Below are 21,340 nucleotides of genomic sequence, written 5' to 3' on the forward strand. Positions count from 1 at the left end.
AAGTCTTATATTCTTTAAATCTTATATTCGTGAGATCTTATTCATTATTTGTCAGACAATTCTTTTTACCGCTGCATATTGAAAGTTGTTCGGGCAATTCTATTTCATCCTGTATTGTTAATTGAGTAGTGTTAAATGAATTAGTTTACAATTCATTATTTTCTTTTTTGCAGTATTTTTTTTCCTTTTTATACACTTTTCCTTAAATAAATTATGTTAACGAACATACAATTGCGAGCAAAAGTTTTTAGTCAACCGTGGATCGCATTTTAGCTGTCATTTGCATTTTTTTTTGTAGAGTTCGCTTCTATTGTTCTTAATCGAGCCAACATATATATTACACTTCATTTCGGACTTGTTAATCTTCTTACTATTTAATTGTAAATGTAACCTTCTTTCGACAAAATTTGAATCTCTGAATCTCTAAATATTCCTTTTTTTATATTTCGAGTCATTTAAGATCAAACTCTACAAAAAAATGCCAATATTAAATTAATTGTATATACATATAAAATTACATATAAAGTATATACATATAAAATTATTATAATAATTAACAAGGACTCTAATTAACTCTAAAATTACGATAATTATGCGCAACCTACTTGTCAAAATTACATTTTATCTAAATATTATTGCCTTAAACAATGAAATTCATTCAATACTTTGATGTCAACCGTCAAACTCGAAAACATTTAATACCTGATAGATATGAAAGTTGTATTTGATTTAACGAAATTTTCAAAGCACTGATTTAGCTTTCTTGTTGATAAGCAAGCTAAATAAGTATAGAAATGGAATTATTTTAACTACATTTTGAATCAAAAATCTGGAATATTGAGTTTGGCCAAAGACCTTTGCACGCTGTGTAATTTTCTTTTTAGTATTAATAATCACTTAACATTTTTAAGCATAAAATGTGTGGATTAAGAAAATAAAAGACTTATAATATACTGGTAGATCTAAAAGAAAAAGTTGAAGATAATATTATTAATAATCAATCATTTTTACGAAAATGTACTGTGTTTATGTGTTATATTGAATTTGGTTTGAAAACGGAAATGAACTTTCACAATCACTTATCAGTTGCTTGATAGAAGTAGTAACTTAGATTTTATACCTAATTTTTTGATTCTGTTTTATTGATTTCATATCAGAACTTATTTTTTCTCATTTTAAATATAAATATAACGACAGATTATCAATGGTTTAGACTCCATGTTAAACTTGCACCACCAGTTAAATATTAATAATACAAATAATTTCTGATATTTTACACATTTAAGAATCACTATTGGTAATTCGACATCATCAGATCTTGTTCGTAAAAGTGAAATATTGGTATTATGATACCATCAACGACCGCAAGCTGCTCTTCAATCGTATGTGACAATGATATCTGTTAGTATCATTGCCCTTCATCTTGGCAAGCTTTTCTTATCTCCCTGCATATTATTTTGGCGTGATTTGGCAAAACTTAAATTGTTCAGTAATCGTCCTTGTCGTCCCTCAGTAGATAGGTGGTCCAATAGAATAAATTGAACAAAGCAAAGGCTAAGGGAAATAGTATTCTGGAGAAGACATCTATCCTCTTGGAGCGAGTCGGGAACCTACTAAACCACCATGTTCCACACAAGAAGACTCCGTGCTGCTTTTCAGGCATGTGTACTTCACAATCGTGAAACTTGGTTGTCATGGAGTTTAGGTCTCCCGGCTGTACCAGAGGCTTCTGAAATTTAGTAGCATACATTTTAATGGATCAAGTTGAATTATAAACTGATTTTTTTTTTAGAAATACAACTGTTCAATGATAAACTATACTTCGTGGCAACTTAAAATGGCAGCATTATCAAGAAACCCACTTACTTTAACTTTTAAATTACTTTATCTGGGGTCGTAAAAGTGGTGTTTGGATATCGTGAAATGGCTAGAAAATGAGTTTTTTTACAGTGCCACCTGGTGGTAAAATGGGGAGTTAGTGCTCCTTTCTCGAAAACAGTATTAGATGAAGGAAAAAAAGTAAATTGCAAGGTTGTAGAGTGTTACTGATTTAGTAAGAATATGCACACCGTAATTATTATAATTAAAAAAAAGAAGAAAAAAAAACGCCCAAATAGACATAGCTTGTTCTCTATTTCCTACACCATAACATGAAAAAAATTATCTTAGAAAAGAACTCAAAAACAAGCCATAACAAGTCTTCTTCTTCTTCTTTCTTTCAAATCCCCATTTCTAGCTTAGCTAGACAAGGTCTATGAGTTTGTTCACCTTCAAAAAGTCTAAAACAAGTAAGGGTCTTTCTATAAGGTCTTGTTTTAAAAGACCGAGGCAGTCCAGTAGATGTTCAGGGGATGCCTGGGCCAAAGAGCACTTGGTACAGAGGGCAAAACACTTTTCTCCTCCAGAGTACCTCAGTGATATCAGTTGTTTCAGCGGAGACGTGTGATGGTGGTTTGAGACTGACGGTCTTTGTCAGCTGTCAAATAGCTACCCGGTCTGGTACCCTGGTACCAATTGTGACTGGGTGGAGGGAGCCATGCTGATTTATTTTTAGCTTTGGCAATGAAGAAGAGCTCTGAGGAGGTAAGAGACACTGGAGGCGCAGTGGCCTCAGCTGCACCTGCCTTGGCAAGACTATCTGCCATTTCATTGCCTGATATATCTGCGTGTGAGGGTATCCATTGTACGTGAATTCGACAATATTTGGGGAGGTGTAAAAGTTTATAAAGGATGTTCGTGCTAGTATTGTCCCTCACTCTGTACCAGCTAGTCAAGCGCTGAACATCGCTTCTACTGTCGGTAAGGATCCAAATCTCTTTCGCAATTGAAAGAGGAATCGGATTGAGGCGATAAGCTCGCTCCTAAAAACGGAACAGTGGTCGGGATTCCTTTTCTGGATCTTATGCCCAGCTAAAGTTTGCAGGTTCCCATTACCCCACCATGAATAGGTCATAACAAGTTATTTTAGTTGTCTAATTAGTTGATTAATTTGATTTTATTAGTTGATTAATTAGTTTAATTTAGTTGCAGATAACTAGTTGTCTAATTTTCTTGTTAGAACCGTAAGTTAGTTGCAAGAAATCTTGAAAAAAACAAATGCGAGTTTTAAGTCTTCTTTTCTTTATCGTTAATGTTTACTAGGCGTCCATGATGCGTAATTCATGATGCCCTAGGACTTGCATATTATTTGTGTCCCTCATTTCAAGCTGTTCTTGAGTTTGGAATTTAGACTCGGCAGTTTACCACCAGGTGATGCTGTTAGTTGTCTCTTTATATACGATGATCCACATAACACCTTTCCCAGGGAGTTATTCCCAGAAAAGACAATTTTTGGAGATCGATTTTTCTGATAAAAATAAGCTCCTTAGGATAGAAAGTTGAAGTTTTTTTTCCATCATATAAAACTCGGCCTGTAGAAAAATAACTCGTTTGCCAATTTAAGTTGAAGCGAACTATAGTAGGAAAGTATATTTAATTGGTTTATCATCATGCACAATTCTGAACGAGAAATATAATTATTAATTCTCCAAAGTAAAAAAAGAAGCGCTTGTAAGTCGAGGATCTTTGACATATTTTTGTAAGTTTCTAAATTAAATAGATATGAATAAAGGATATTTCATTTATTTTAAATGTTTCCTTTTTTGATAGAAAAATTGAACTAGTAATATTTTTTTATTCTTTATTTCTCCACCAGTAAATACGGGCCATGGATACTACGAACGTCGTAGTATGAATATAAGCTTTCGTTGGGGTTTGCAAAGTTTTAGTATATTCTCAGTTCTCTCGTTTTCTAAAATACATGGAAACAATGACACAATATGAGAATGAAAAAGACACATTTTTTTTGCTATTTGAAATTTTTATGTACCTCGTTCTCCAACTCAGGAGGGCTTGGAAAAGAGGCTGGTCTGTACTGGTATCTGCTGGACTTGTATAAGGACTTCACTTGCGTTGGGGCTGGGCCCTTAACAGTGAAAACATCAGGATTATTTTCTACATTGCAAAGAGAAGGATAATGCAGGAAAAAAAATTTAGACAAAGAATTCTAATTGGGTTTGATTCTATTTTGATTTCTACGTTAAAGCGTTCAGTTTATTGAGGTTTCTTAATGTCCAAGCAAACGTGGTTTGAATCATTTGAATTTTCTAAGCCAGCGACTTGGTTCTATTCTGGCTTCTAAGAAAGTGATTTGTATTGTAATATTTACGCAAGCAGTTTGAATCTGTTGTAATTTTGATTGATTACACCTATATTTTTACTATATACATGTTATATAAGTATGAACTATTGATTATACCTCATAGTTTTCGAAAACTAAAACAAAAATTTATTTTATTGTCTGATTGTTGTTGTTGTTGTTCATTTACGTCGCACAAGAGCTGCACAATGGGCTATTGGCGACGGTCTGGGAAACATCCCTGAGGAGGATCCGAAGACATGCCATCACAATTTTGATCCTCTGCAGAGGGGATGGCACCCCCGCTTCGGAAACCCGACGACTTGCACGCGAAGTCGAGACTTTACGATAGCACAATTTAACGAGGACCAATACCGCACACCCTCGGTCCCTACGCAGACTGATCCAAGTGGTCACCCACCCGCACACTGACAGCAGCCAGTGATGCTTGACTTTGGTGATCTGATGGGAACCGTGTCTTAGCGATCAGTCCACTGCGGGACATTTATTGTCTAAAATAGAACATATGTGATTTACATAGAATGCTTGATAAACACGTAAGAAAAAAAATGTTTTAGGTATTGCTATTTCAACTCAGCAAAAAACTCAAACTAATGCTCCACTATGTGATGAACTACTCTCGATCCCTAACTAAAGTATCGTATAATTTATATTAATGCGTCATTGCTCGAAAAAGGCTTCCTCAATAATCGGCATGACAGTATACGGCACCATAGCACAGTTTAAGTTAGCAATTTCTGCAACCATTTTAGAAAGGAGGAAAAAAGAAATCTAAACCTTCGTTACAAAGTTTTAATTTCTATAAAATACAAAATTATTCTAAGTAAATACACAACGTATAACTAATTTTTTAACACCACTTAAATAATTACTTTCGACAACATAGCAAAATGAATAATAACACTATAGTGTTGCCAATAGATGGATACAACACAATATGGTGCCCCGTAAGAGAAACATATCTATAGATTATGTTTTTTTTTTTGTATAACGAAACGAACGTATTTTTTCATTTAAGTTAGCGGAGAGTTAAAAAAATAGCGTAATAAATCAAACCAAAGCTTACACTTAAGTTTTAGTTCTAACATAAGGATTAGTTCCTGCAGTGGCAAATAAAAGTAGGTGTTTTCTTAGTGGCGTAACTATCACTACAAATATTAAATACAAATTCACGAGTATATAAAATATGTTAACTTTATTCTATCTTGAAGTACCGTTTAATAAAGGAAGGCTAACTTAGTCGTTAATTATATCCCCTTATATCTCCAGATGAAATGTATACTCGCCAATACCGATGGATGATCTCCATTGAACAGTTCAGTTGCTCTCTAAAATTCACTAGTATATAAAACATGTCAACTTTATTCTATCTTGAAGTACCTTTAAATATATGAAGGTTAATTTAGTCGTTAATTATATCCCATTATATCTCCAGATGTGATGTAAACTGGCCTATACCGATGGATGGTCCACATTGAACAGTTGAGTTGCTCACAAAATAGCTCGCTAAAATCCGGGGAAGTTAATACAATTCTCCCGGCCCGGCCATTAATAATAATAATAAAAAAAAACAACAACAACAAAGAAAAAGGTAAAAAGGAAAATTGAAATAATAAAAATATATAATGAGCGAAAAAATAAATAAATAAACAGCAATAATTAACTAGTCGTATTCGTTCATCGAATTCTATCACAGATGAAATTCAAATATTAAATACCAATTTACTAATATCTAAGACCTGTTAACTTAATTTTATCTTGATTGATGTACCTTCTAGATAAAGATTGACCGAGTCGATAATTATGTCTCCATGAAGTGACAATTTACTCCATTTAATTTCTTCACAAATATATATATGAAAGTTATATAATTAGTAGAATATGATAATTATTAATTCACTTACGATTCCGAAAGCAGTGGCGGCGTCCTCAAGTCTCTCTGCTTCGAGAGCCGCTGCACGCTCCAGGTCCCACTTTCGCTGATTAGCTTGCTTTTTGTGGTCCTCATTCCTGGAAGCGTAATTCACCAGAGCAAATTCTAATAATGCCCCGAAGACGAAAGTCAGGCACACTCCTGTCCAGACGTCGATGGCCTATCACACAAGTTCAAAGAAAAAAAAATTAATGTCGATGATTATTTAATAAGTTCGTAGTTCATAAAGATTTCATCGTTCATAAAGATTTATGAACGATGTTGGGTTTCTCAGCACTCTTAGAAATTTTGGAGCGGATTGATTATACTTATGTTGAGTATTTTAATTTTTATTGATTTGGAGCGTGTTGAGCAATATTATTGTTCAAATTTGGTACGGCTTTAATGTGCGAGATTAAATTTGAACTATGTTATGTAAGCACTTGAACTTGATTGCACAATATCATTGTTCAATTTTAACGGAGACATGGTACAACACTATATTTTAAAGTCGTTTTAATTATAAATAGCGTGACTGTACAGTTTGTCAGCGAATATGTAGCTACTGGATTGAGTTGGTAAGTTGTTGTTTTCTTGAGCAAGTGCCAATTGCAATACGTTATCTTGTGTGGCCAATACGTAAGCTATTTATCAATAATTCAATCCTTCGGTAGTTATTTAGGGTTTCAAATGGGGGTAATTAACGGCTTGATTCCATGTAATTTATAATTAATTGATGTAATTCATTGCGTCAGTCAGTTCAAAGTTAACTTATCTGTAAATGTCTTTATTACATCTGATCAAAAACAGGCATGTTAGACAGGCCTTTTGTTTTGAGTTGATTTTGCAGTGGATTCTGCGATTTCATTCCCTTGTATTCCAATATAAGTGGACTGAAGTAAGCGAATCAAGGAATGGTAAATTAGGAATTCAATGTACTGATGAACAAGTAAGAGTGCGAATTAGTTTGTAAATAAGTAAAAAAAATGTCTACAATAACCAATAACTTGTGGTGTAGTTATGAAGCCAGACGATGTATTTTACAAATAGTACGCGTTTGAGCCATGGCGGTTTGACTGCGAATCAAATACGAGTCGGGACTAGCCGATATAAATCTTGTTCTAACCTCGTACCGACGTAAAAAATCCCCAATAGTAGACGAATCATGGGCTAGAATCCCCTTTTCGTTGGGTTAACTATGAGAGTTTGTCGTGGTTTTCTTTTCATTGTAACTTAAATGTGAGTTGGTTTCATCAAAAAGACCTGCCTGAAGGCTAGTTTGTCCCATTGTTTGATCAAGAAGTTTCCTTGTTTTCTGATTTGGATTCAAAATTACGTTTTATTGATTAAGTTTTACATCGTTACGTAATTAAGTTTGTTTTCCCTATGCCCACCTGGAGAAGGACTTTTTGTCAATACAGGCGTCTGAAGGGCAGATTTGTTGGCCACTCTTTCAGGGGCACCATATTAGGTGGGCCAACGTTGCTCCCATAGTAAGGACAGATAGTATGGATAATGAAAGAACATTCGTGCCTTGCCCGAGATTCGAACCCAGAATCTTTCTGATGCAAGGCCAGTTCCCTGACCCTCTACACTCGAAATTACAAAGTAAGGAGTCAGACATTGATAGTAGTAAACCCAAAAATGGGTCGGCTGTTATAAAATAGAGAATAATTATTTACTTTAGTATAAGATACTGGTGGCAATGAAGCGTTAATGCCCGAGATTTGAGTCGCCATGGTGAGGAGAGTGGTGACGCCGAGGGAGACTCGAGCTGGAATGGCATTAGGATCCAACCAGAAAGACACCCAACTGACGATGACGAGCATACAGCATGGAATATAAATCTGGATTAGATAATAGCTGAATTCACGTTTAAATAAGAGGTCCACTTTAAGGCAGCTGTATTCTCCTATAAATATTTAACAATATTTTTTTCTTAATTAAATAAGATTAAATTCACATAAGAAAAGAAGATACGTTAAGATACACTGATGTAAGAAAATAAGAGAATTTGCAGACCTGGTCGATTAGCTCTAGAGCTACTGGACCGGTTTTAGTGAAATTTGATCTGTACACACATTGATAAAATACAAACCAAATAACCATAATACACACTCATAATCGTGCGCAACACTTGTTGAAGGTATGAAACAGCGCTTGCAGAATAATAATAATAAAAAAAAAATGGGTTAATAGGGGTTATGGTCCTATTTAGTTAATATTATTATTTTTCATTATTTTATTCAATAAGAGTCGAATAAATTGTTGAATTGTTAGATATGCATTTTTTACATCATTTGGAAGAATGTTATTTTAATGGCAAAATAGAAAATTTTAGAGAAATTGGTTGAATAGTTCCTGAGAAATCGAATTTTAAGAATACGGCTTCGTTAAAATTCTACCAATTTCGATCAAATTTTGTATTTTGCTATGCAAAATTACATTCTTTAAAATGATGTAAAAAATTGCATACCTTACAATTCTTTGACTCATATTAAATAAAATAATAAATATTTATTTATGGCTATTTTTTGCATGGGATTATATTTGGATTAACGAATTTTAAAATTGCGAGGAAAAGTTTTTGAATTCACTTATAAGTTCTTGAGACATGGTGGAATACGCAAAAAATAAAATTTACTTTGAGGGGTGAAAACAGTGAACCGCTCTCCTGACCAAACTATGGGGACCATATTTCCCAGATTGCGGCTACACCCTATATGTGGGGGGTCAGAAATACGAATCCGTCGAAAAAAAATATGCTTATTCAGTGTTTGATTTCGTAACTTAAAATAACGTCTGTGCTAGTTAATTAGCAAATTTGTGGTTATTCACTTAAACTATTAAGATCGAGTCCCAGAACGGAATGATCCGATCATTAGTTCAAAAGTTATTCTAGTCGGTCCATTTCTTATTTTGCGTACTATACATGTCAATATACTTATATAAATATATAGATATACAAGCAATGAAAGTAAGTTTTGAAACTTTATATAGTTTCAATCACAGTCTTATCGCTGCGATTCAGATGTGTAAAACAAAAGCTGGTCCAGCAAAGTCAAGCAATAAAAACTTGTTGCCTTCACGAAATGTATTTTTACAATAAGATCTGGAAATATTCGTTTTAAAGGTAGAAGAAAACAATATCACAAATACCATGCTTGTTGTTATTCCTTTATTAAAGTTTTTCGTTTTTGCAAAAAAAGGAGAAAAAAATATTTACTGAAAAAATTCTTTATTGAGATGTAAATGTACAGTAAATTTCTGTAGTTTAGAAAAAACGGGAATTTTCCGTAAGAAAATTACAGAAATCTTCCATTTTTTAACAGAGAGTTTAATAATTTACTCCTATTACTACTTATAGAAATGTAATGTGCAGTGCTTAGGCTCAAGATATTACAGAATAGCCGAACATCATAAAAGATTGTCAAATTGCTTTGTCACGATGTTCGATAATCAGACCTAACGACAATTTTTGCTACAAAAATAGAAATTATTTATTCTAGCAAATATAATTCGAGAAAATGTTCTATGTAATCATTGATAAATGTTGTCATAAATATTTCCTATCTCTTATAATTTAATGCATCAAAATTATTTTCATAAATTGTTTAAAAGATCATAAGTTCGGAAAGTAACAAGATTTTTACCTGTATTTGTCTTGCTAGTACAGTAATCAGTGAGAAAAGCAGCAAGAGTAAACCTCGGAAGGTAAAGAGTTTTTACGAGTTGAACTGGTTCTTCTTTTTTCCACAGGAATACTAAATCCTCTGTTGTGTATCCATCTAAAATTAGGTTGTTGACATTAAAAAATCGATTATTACGAGATTAAAAATCAATTTGTTTTAAGAGAAACAGAGACTTAATCATAACTGTAACTAAATGCTTTTTCCAAATGAGGACAGGATATTGTGCTACGTGCACTAAGGAAGTTCCTGTTTATAGAACCCCAAACTATAATATGTTCATTTGTGTATTTTTATTTGTACTCTATTCATGCTGTTTTGCTTTCTTAAAAGCTTAATGTTTTACTCTACGATATTCACAGAAGGAGGAACTCAGCAAGAAGTAAATGAAGTACTTACAGCTGACCATTGTTATAGAACATGTTTGCTTGTCCAAGGGATAGTATTTTAGGTCCATCGGGCAGGAGAGTACCAATGATATTCTGCAATTATAAAAAAAGCATAAGAGGTTATGGAATGGACAATAATAGCACACCCATTCTATTTTCAAAATTGTATCGTTTAATGGTCATGTGATCACACAGTTTGGCAGCTAATGTTGGCTTAGATATGCTAATACACAGATCTAAAATCCCTCTTTAGAGATGATCCGAAGACATTACTGGTTCAAGCACCCATTACATAATCCTAATTTTAATCGGAGGGGGGCAGAAATTGTTAGCAGTCTCATTACCCTAACTCCGTACCATGCTCCCCAACCATGGATTAACTTTACTGGCTCTGAAATCACTGAAGACATTAAATTAAAACGCTTTTCAATCCACTAAGACACTATACGGAAGGGTGCAATCACTGCAGACGTCCAATGTTTAGCCAAACCGATTGCATGAGCTGCACTCATCTTTTTAGAATTCAAACATCCATACAAAAGGGAGACTTTAGGGCCTTAGGCCCCACTAGCGATATAAAATGGAATGAAACAAATTGTAGATCAAGGTGTTTTTTTTTTAAAAAAAAACTAGTGAACTACAAAAACTAATTTTAATAAAGAGGCACAAAATAAAATGACTATTTTATAGCGTTTCTTCGACGAAGCCTTTCTGTTTGAAGGATGTATGACTAAACCATAAACAAAAGCACTTTTTAAGAAGGATAGATTATCTTTCGATTATGCAGAGCAGCCACGGAGATGCTTAAGATATTTTTAAGTACCAATATAGGTAAAGAAAGCACATTTATTGTTAATTTTTTTAATACATATTCAAAATTACTTTCCAAAAATCACTAGAAAATTAATAAAAATGTAAATGGAGTATACAATATTGAAAAACATACCAAAATTTACAGCAAAAATTTAGTTGAGGAAAAGTTTTTATATGATTTGAAAAAATATTTAGAATATTTAGTATGTTCGTTTGGAAAAATGTCCAAAAATGTCTCAGTTGTCAGCAATATTTTTTTTAAAACAAAATATATCTATTTTTACACATTTTAGTTAAATTCTACTTAAAAAGAAAGCTTGCAAACTAACAAAGTTATCAGTGATAGAACATTAAAAAAATATCATAGTTCACGTAACTTAACAATTAAAAAAATATATATTTTGCGATTTTCATTTACTGAAAATATAATGGCTTTGATTAATAACGTTTTCTGAAATTTTAATTTAAATCTGAGAAAATAGTTCATTTAAAACTCAAAATAGAGCTATCAAACTTGATGGATTACCAAATTATGAAGAACCCTATTAAAAGAAGAAAATGTGAATACATTAGCATTTTTGGGATAAAGAAAAATTTGCTTGTCGTGGAAAGTGAATTTAGACAGTATAAAGTGTTGTAGAATATTACTATCCAAAAGAATTATTAGAAATTTTTACTAACGAGAGTTATCTTGAAAGTTTAAGTCAAGTAATTAAAAAATGAAACAATATGTTTTTCATTTTCACGGAGCCCAGAAATTAGAATCAGCTAAACAAATTAAAATGGGAAAGTGCATTTATATAGTATTTACTCCGTAAAAAAAATCTGTTAAATTTATGAAGAAAAAAAGGCTGTCAACTGGCTAGCCAGTATGAAGCAAAGAAATACAGTTTTTTTTAAAATGGATACCTGTATTTTAAAAAGACCGTTATTTGAACAAAAAACTCTATAAAATAACTATAAAATGAATATTGTAGTAGATGAGAGCCGCGAGTAGAATTGGTACAATCAGTCAAAGCTGGGATTCGAACCTACGTGACTTTAGAGGGAGGTGAGTACTCTGTTCCCAGAGCTATCGAAGCTCTAGTTCGTTCTCATTATGAGGAAAAATCTTAAATTGTTTTTATCTTAAACGTTTTTATTAAAATCATACTTATGTGAAAAATATTTAAAACTGTAGCAACCCACCCTTATAAAATTGTCTGGCTATTTAACTTACTAAAAAATTATATCTAAAGAAGTATAATATTCCTTTTGAGAATAAAATTAATTTTCAGTTTTATTTATACTATGCACAAAATCATAAAATAATTGCAAAAAAGTAAGAGAAAGTATGGAAAATAATGGTAAAATGATTTGAAAAAAGGTAAAGTTTTATATTGTAAAGTTATATATATCGTACGAAAAGCAAAACTGAATGGCAAAAACTAGAATTTGAATTGACGGTTTTAATTAGTTTAGGATTAGGGTGAAAAAACATATAAAAACCGTTTTGTCAACAAGACATTCTTAAACCGTCAAATATACAGAGAAAGTCCTTTTAAAAAAAGGAGAATTTTTTACAATTCGAGGTTAACGGCTGAAAAACAGAATTTTTTTTTCCATAATCAGTTTTTTTATGCGAATAATATGTTTTTTTCTGTAGAATTTACTGTTATTTCTTAAAAGTACGTTTTGCATGTTTTTAATTGTAGCAATTAAATTAAATTTCAGTTTCAGTTAGGTACTCTTAAATAATTGGGGTCACTCTGAAACTATTTAAAATGCTTCTTAAAAAATGAGATTAAAATTTAGCAACATAAATTCGTTAAATAAATTTTGTTAAAAAACTGATAAATTTGGATTGGATTATCCTTGCGAAAAGTTGATAATTTTGTACTGGTTCTCCGTTAACAGTATCATGTATATGTCTTTATTCTCTATTTATTTTTAGTATAACAAACTTATTTAGCCACTTCTGTCATTTTTTAAAACATGTCAAACATTTTCTCTCAACAGTTTCATTTGGATTTAATGGAAATTTTATATCGTAATTACTTAGCTATTAAAATAAATTTATTTAGCCAACCCAAAAACAAAGGACTTAGTATTTTATCAAAACATACTGAATCTATATAAACGCCTTTATGTCTTGATTACAAAATATTTGTATGCCAGTGGCGCAAAAAAACTTTGTGTAACTTAATAATGTGAAATGAATTAAAAAACGCTGTTTGAATAGTATCTTGCTCGACTAAGTGTTCGTTTTTTTAAAAAAAGAAAAAGAGTAAAAAGGCTTTAAGAAATATCTATTCGGTAGGAAAACGTATACAGCAAGTTTGGGAGTGGATTACAAAAATCGACTATGCATGTACTTGAATGCAGATAATGGTAAAATACTAATCAATAATTCGTAGTATTGATCACAAGTATTTATATTTTATGAAGACATTTTAAATACGATTAAGGCATATCAAAATTTATTTATTATCATATCAATTATTATTACAAGTACGAAAATTTTTTTATTACTATTTACGATTAAAAGTAATAACAACTACCTGCAATCAATTTTGATCATAGTTATTTTCAATCATAGATTTCAATTACTTGTATTCATGATTAGCGTTATAACCAAATTATGATCTAAAAACCAGGGATCTTAAATGTAATCAATTACATTTTTACCTACTTTTGCCCTGAGATTATAGTGGATAAAACAGAGAACCTAATTTATAATTTTTATTTTTCACTTACAGCGTTAAAATGGAGAATGTTAACGCTTTTGATTTATTTATGTTGAATATGATAACAGTTTTGGATATAGAATTTAAATTTGTTTATTTTAAATTTGAAAAGGAAATTTTATTTATACATAGCAGCGATAAAATACACTCTTAGAAGCATTGTTTCAAGCTTAAACTCTAATACAGGGTTATTCATAATTCCCTCCACCTGTAAACGCCATTTTTCTTTACTACAACTGGCTTCAGTGGTACATGTTACTGCCGCCATCTACCTTTATAATTTGAAAAATGTTATAAACAAAGAAACTTATTGTAAGAAACATAAAAACAGACAAAAACAAATGTGACAGTAATATTCTTTTAGAATGAAAGTACGCATGGAACTGACAATGGGGACTATAATAGTTTCAGAGATGCACAATTTCAATTTGTAAGCATTAAATAGCCAATTAATTTCGTTGACCAATCAATTCGAAGCTATAATAAATAAATAATAAAAAGTTTATTTTATATAGAGCAATAAAGTACAATGCATCTTTTTTTAAAAAAAAAAAAAAAGAAAAAAAACGGACCACTCTGAATAATTTATTTGAATAGTGAAAAAATCTCAATAGTTGGAGGAGGTGACCTCAGCTATACTAATTCGTTTGTGCAAGTCGTGAAGGCTCAGGGAATAGAGCACCCGCCTTCCAATGAGGTGAACCGGGTTCGAATCCCAGCGATGACTGGTCGATTCGAATTTTGCACCTGGCTTGCACTGAACACAGAGCTGACGTAAAATATCCTCAGTGGTAGACAGATCATAGGTTAGATTCCCCTTGCCGAGTTTTCCTTTCCATGTAGCGCAGATGCGGGTTAGTTTCATAAAGGCCTCATGGAAAGCAAATTTCTACCAATACTTGATCCAGGAGTTCCCTTGTCTTCTGGATTGCGTTCAAAATTACAAGGCTACGGAGTTGAATATGCGTAATCGTAAACCCAAAATTGGATCGACTTTTCAACGACGGTTATAAAAATAAAGTAAAATTAATTGGGGCAAGAGATATTTTAAGATATTTTATGAAATCAGACACAAAAACGTACTTTCTCTGAATAAACAAAACTTTTTTTCGGCGGATTCGGATAGACCTCATAATGTTAATTATATTTTTTTTGTATTTCGCCATATCTCGAGAACTCTTATATCGAGAAAATTGAAAACTTTTTATACACAATTATAAATTCGTTTTTTCAAAGTTAATTCAATCAAAAAAAAAAGTTTTAGCAAATATTTATTAAGTTTTAATGTTTGTAAATTTACATTGCAAAATGCAAAATTTGATCGCAATAGTTCCTGAGAAATATAATTTTAAATCTACTACTTCTTTAAAATTTGATTTCTCATGAGCTATTCAACCGATTTCACTCAAATTTTGTATTTTGCCATGTAAAATAATGTACTTCAAAATGATGTAAAAAAATTAGGTACTTTATTATTGAAAATGCTTCGACTGTTATTAAACAAAATAATAAAAAATAATAAATATTTACTAAAATGTATTTTTTGCACAACACTTTGAATAAACGAATTTTATATATGTGTGCAAAATTTTTTCAAATCGCTTAAAAAGTTCTCGAGATATGGTGAAAAATTACAAAAATAAAATTATCAATAGAAGGTCCGAACCTTGAATCTCTCTCCTGATCAAATTATGGGGACCATATTTCCCAGATAGAGGCTATTTCGGTGATCAGAAATCCGAGGAAAAAAACGTTATGTTTATTTAGAAAAAATACGTTTTTATGTAACTTGAGGTCTGTGATGCCATAATTGGCGCTCTAATTAATTAGCATATTTGAGGTCAACCTCTCGAACTATTAAGATTGAGTCTTAGAATGTGAAGATATGATCATTAGGTCAAAAGTTATTCTGGGCAGTCCGCTTTTTGTTTTGCGCTCTGTACATAGAAGTTGTGACATTTATTTAAAATTATAACATGGAATGTCTTGAACTATCCTGATAGCTTTTTTAAGAAGCGAAACTAATATCCGAAAAAAACAAATCAGTCTCCAACATTTCTTTCCGAACGATAAACATATCAAACTGAAAATGGAGACTACACTTTCAGATGCACAACTTCATTTTGTTGAGATGAAATTTTCCAAGTTTTTTGACCTATCAATAGGAAACCATAATAAACAATTCATTTCATATGTAGCGATCTAGTACGAAATATATTGCGAAATGAATTGCGATATTTTAATTAAACTTATTGCAAAGTTCAACTATCCAAATAGTTTGACAGTTGTTATTAGAAAAAGGAACCAGATAACAAGCATAAAAACAGATAGAATCATAAAAGCAAATGTGACGGCAACATTTCTTTTCGAATGAAAGAACATATCAAACGCGAAATGGTGAAAATACGTCTTCTGCATTTTTGTGAAGAAACCATTCATACAAGTGGCGAACCGAATTACAACGACTGTCTCGGCGAATGAATTTGGCAAGAAGTATTGCCATTCAAGCAGAAAAATCACCTCCTGTTGCCTCATGGGAAATATTCGAATGTGCATGGTATATTTTGTCTTTTTTGCCACGCGCTCCGTAAAAGAGAAAAATTGCGCCATTTTTTTTCCGACTAGCTCTTTCTCATAGCTATCTGAAAAGTTCGAAGTAATGTAAAAGAATATCTTTGGAATAAAGAAAGAGACCTTATGACTTTTCGAAGCTGTTTTTTTTTCGACAGCCGACAGGTATTCCTCAGAGGGAAAGGAATAAAGAATTTTTTTTTATATTCCAATTCTAGATATAGGGGACTTTCTCACTTTAGTATTGAAACTGTAAAACGAAATCGGTTCTTATCGGGGCTATTTATTCTCAGCTCATAATATGAGTTTACTGCTTGAAGCATTTCAAAATAGTTTATCGTAAAATATGTTTAGTTTAAAGTTCAAAGAGTCATTGTTTATGCAGAAATTTAGCACATATTTTGTGTTGAAAATTGCTATAACTTGTATAAAGTTAGTGTTGATATTATCTGTTTCAGAAAAGCACATTACAAGTTCATGAATAAACAAATTTTGTGTCCTGAGTAGTATTTATTTCTTGTCACTTTGTTCTTTGGGACATAGAATTGGTTTGATTTTGGGACCTTAGATTTGGTTTTGGTACACATGGATACTACACTATCTACTTGAAAACTACTGAGGAGTTCTTGGAGATTCTGAAATCGAAAACAGCCAGTCTGAGTAGATTTACTACCACTTTTGATAGCTGGTCATTGGAATTGTCATTCAGGTGTCCATCATAGCTGAAGTGAGCACTGTCAGTGAATAGGGTTTTGATTGGCTACGCAGTTTGCATTCTTATTCGTTCCAAAGATGCTCTGTTGGATTTAGAATCGAGGCTCTGAGAAGATAAATCCAATTTCTGACATCCCATTTCATCAATGGCAAAGGAAATCTTCACGTGTACATTGAGCAGTTATAACTCCGAAAAATGAACTGGTCTTCCTATAAAAATTGTCATAGAACTGAGGAGAGTAGCAATGCTCCGAATGTCCATATACAGACCAGTGCTCATGTGTCCGACCACAGGAAGCAAGGAACGCTAGGCGAAACATGAAAGACAACCCCACACTATGTCCTGATCTTCTTCAAGTAGTTGTCCGTATACTTCTGGTTAGATAATATATTTTGGAACAGAGTTTTGATAATTTTATGCATTTACCATGGTAGGGTGTATTGGAAGCACAGAAGCTTCGTAAAACGTATATTACGTACTATTCATGTTAGTTTACAGATTTATTTGCTTTACTTACGAGTTTTTTTTGTATAAATTGCATTGTTTCTTAATAAATAAATGTTTATATAAACAGTAATGTAGGCAAATAAATTTTGTCACAATTGAAGATGGAAATATTTTAGACAATGAAGCTGTGTTTTTCCAGATAACATTTCTTTGTTTTTCAGAAAAATTCACCTAGATGCTGTTATCACTGTCAGAAGTGTATAGTGAATATTATTATACATTAAAATATGCAAGTTTCAGTTTATATGATTTTAAAAGTAATGATTTTAATGTCAATAATCAGAAGCAATTTAAATAAAATTTTTTGCAATAACTATTGCACAGCCATCAGCTTTATAAAGTTTGAACAAGGGGATAAAAGTGCATTGATTCAAGGGGACAAAGACCGAATGTGTAAAACTGGACAAGGTAATGGAAGGAAGCGGATTTACTCGTAAAACTGAATTCCATATTTGATAACTAAACAAAACATACTAAACATATCTATAGCACCTTATAAAATGTTCATTTTAATTAACTAGTGTAATCATTAATATCGAAAATATAAAAATGGGTACTATTTTGACATTATTTACACATCAGCAAGCATTTTTAACAAGGTTAAATTAATAGCCATCTTGCATGTTAGTATATATGTTACCGTTAAAGTATATAATGCAGTTATTTCATAGAATACCTAGTTATTCCATGAAATAACTGATCGTGTCCGTTAAAGTGTGTAATATGTTATTAATTTGACACTTTAACTAGTTATTCTATGAAATAACTAGATATTTTATAAATTAACTAATGAGAGACAGTTAAAGTGTAAAATAAACAATTGATCTAAAATGAAATAACTAGGTATTCTATAAATAAACTAATGATAGACAATTAAAATGAAAAAGAAGCAATTTATCTCATTTATGCAGCGTATAAATGGTATTTATGAAAACGTACCAGAAAATCATTTGTTACAACAAGGATTACTAAAATGATACTTGGAATTACATTATTTCTAAAACAAAAATATTTTTTGTTGAATAGTTCGTAAATGCAGTAGGGGTGGAAGGTAAATGTATTTGTCGTGCAGGATATATGATTATGATATAGATTATTTTACACTTTAACGGGCTGCAGATCGTTATTCTATAAAATAACGAGTTAAACCGTGAAATACAAGAGAGTTTTACACTTTAACGGACACGATCAGTTATTTCATGGAATAACTAGGTATTCTATAAAATAACGGATTTCATACTTTAACGGTAACATATACACTGCATCTTATTATTATGGTTCTCTGCGATTAATCTCAAGAGCTAAACTTTTAAATTTCACGACAAAAGCCAATCAGTTTGTTTCTAAAGTATAATTTTAACTAAGTAAGTACGAACTCCAAAATTTAAATATAATTACGTTCGTAGTTCTTCTTCAGGCATATACCAACCCTTTAAATCTGTTCATCCTCCTTGTTTTCAGTAATGCTGTCTCCTTGTTCATATAGTTTAGGGAACATACATGTGAAATATTGCAATAAAGAAAATTTATCGTCTATCATATCTAAAATATTTGATCAAAAATGAAATTTGTTGTAGAAAAATTTAGTAAATGTTTGCTTTCTTTACGAATGAAATTTTTTCTTTATATTTAAAAGTTTCAGATGGTTTCTCTCTCGTTCTCTTTTTGTTGAAATGTGATAAATATTATTTTCAATGTCAATATTACTTTCTTATCTAATTCCAACTTTAAAATCACGATCCTCGAAGATTACTTTAGGATATGTTGCATTAGTATTAAAAGCCTTTGGTTTTAAAAAAAGAAATAAAAGGTACATTTATTCTTTCAAACTTTAAAATACGAAAAGAAAGCGCAAATCATCCAAGTGTTTGAGTTTAGGCAAACAGTTTTAGTACAAACCGAAGTTTATGATTATTTTTAGATAGCTTTTATGGGGAAAAACTGTTTTGGGTTAACATATTTAAAGAATAAAGATTAGATTAACTGCAGTAAACAGATTACACTAGCTATAAGCTGTGAAAAACAGTTTATAGTTAGTGTAATCTATATACTGTATTTCATCCGTACCGTATGCCTGATTTAACTGTTATAAAAAAAGCTATATAGATTAAATGAACTACAGTTTAAGGATTACATTAGCAAAAAATTGTTAAAAAACAGATTATAGTTAGTGTAATTAAAAAACTATAACGATTACTTTAACTACGGTATAAAGCTTATATTAACAATAAGAAGATTTTAGGGTAAGAAACAGTTTATAGTTAATATAATTAAAAAAATACAGCAGTATAAAGATTACTTTAACAGTAAACTACTTTTTAGGTCAAAAAAAGTTTATCGTTAATGTGGGTAAAAAACAATAGTATAAAGGTTAAAGTAAAAATTTTTACTATAAATTGTTTCCAGGATTTAAAACAATTTATAGTTATTGTAGTTTAAGCAAATATTGTGATTAGAAAATATGTATAGATTAGATCTAACTGATTTTGATAAGAATTCATCATAACAAAGTCAGATTTTCTTTTATTAATCTCTTATTATTACTAAATGCATCTTATTTGAAAATTAAAAAAAATATATATTTTAGTATTAGTAGATTATATGCTTAATATTTATTTTAGTATAGTTTAAAATTTATTTTTGAAACTTTTCCTTAAAAAATTTAACATTTGCTTTTGTTAAAAAGTGTTTAAAAAATGGAAGGACCTATTTTTTAATTAGAATTGTTTAAAGTAAAGCACCAAATCAATTGTAAAAAAGTGGATTAAGCTGGTATTGATATAGAACACCTTAAATAAAATATAATACGAAGAAAAAAATGACTTACCTTATACTATAAAGGACGTCACCATTAGGGTAAATTCGGAGTAGAACATTTGGCATGATTATATTATGAAAATGGCCTTCTTTTTCGTTTGAGAAGAATAAGTCGGGTTTCCAAATCTTATCAGGGTCTGTTAAAGTTAGATATCGAACCTGACCATTCATATCATCAAACTGCATTCTTTCATCTTTCCACTGTTCTCGCAAAGTCATTTGTACGCTGTATTCCTGAAAAATCACAATTTATTTAAGAATAATTATTGATTAAGTATACCATAAAAATAATCGAAAATAATCTGGTATTATCAAATGTAAATAATTAGAAAATATTGTTATTATTTAGCTTTAAACGATAATAAAATTCGTTTTTAGAACTGCATGAAAGTTTTTAAATTACCCGTAATTGTGTGAGTAGCTTTAAATTTCTTAGTTCATTTATTTTTTTTCATTAAAGTTATTAGTTGGGTACAATTGATGGGGAATTGAGTTTCGTTTATTTTCTTTCATTAAAGTTATCAGTTGGGTACAATTGATGGGGAATTGAGTTTAGTTCGTTTATTTTCTTTCATTAAAGTTATCAGTTGGGTACAATTGATGGGGAATTGAGTTTAGTTCGTTTATTTTCTTTCATTAAAATTATCAGTTGGGTACAATTGATGGGGAATTGAGTTTAGTTCATTTATTTTCTTTCATTAAAACTATCAGTTGGGTACAATTGATGGGGCACTGAGTTAAAACAATCAATAGATTTTAAACCAAAGCGGAATTCAGAAAACTTCCGTGGTATTCTTCCGCTTGTGTTATATTTACGAGACTGCTTGGCATTCTTGTAAGCTTTATTATTGCAATTTGCGTTTAAATTTGCAGGCTATTTTATCATTCATAAGAATTTTTTGTATTTTATAAATTCTGAAATGTCGAGAGCCGTAAAGAGATGCGATAAAATTAACATCACGACATGAATAAAGTGTAAAGGTTGGCATGTTTCGTGCGTTAT

General features: G+C 31.1%; 1 protein-coding gene across 2 annotated transcripts in view; it reads right to left on the reverse strand.

Moving 5' to 3' along the window:
• Positions 1 to 1,446: 1,446 nt before the first annotated feature.
• Positions 1,447 to 21,340, reverse strand: part of LOC107449790 (glutamate-gated chloride channel-like) — a 457,252-nt gene continuing 437,358 nt past the window's right edge. For both annotated transcript variants that reach the window (XM_043042909.3, XM_087164199.1), the window contains 7 exons: positions 20,348 to 20,571; positions 10,199 to 10,281; positions 9,764 to 9,898; positions 7,793 to 8,022; positions 6,103 to 6,291; positions 3,869 to 3,964; positions 1,447 to 1,729 (listed from right to left, as the gene is read on the reverse strand). In XM_043042909.3, the coding sequence (XP_042898843.1) occupies positions 1,487 to 1,729; positions 3,869 to 3,964; positions 6,103 to 6,291; positions 7,793 to 8,022; positions 9,764 to 9,898; positions 10,199 to 10,281; positions 20,348 to 20,571 (1,200 nt within the window). In that variant the 3' untranslated portion in view covers positions 1,447 to 1,486. The remainder of the gene's footprint in view (positions 1,730 to 3,868; positions 3,965 to 6,102; positions 6,292 to 7,792; positions 8,023 to 9,763; positions 9,899 to 10,198; positions 10,282 to 20,347; positions 20,572 to 21,340) is intronic.

Source organism: Parasteatoda tepidariorum, chromosome 5 (genome assembly GCF_982258835.1).
Source record: "Parasteatoda tepidariorum strain Cologne lab strain chromosome 5, Ptep-v5.0, whole genome shotgun sequence".
Lineage (NCBI taxonomy): Eukaryota > Metazoa > Arthropoda > Arachnida > Araneae > Theridiidae > Parasteatoda > Parasteatoda tepidariorum.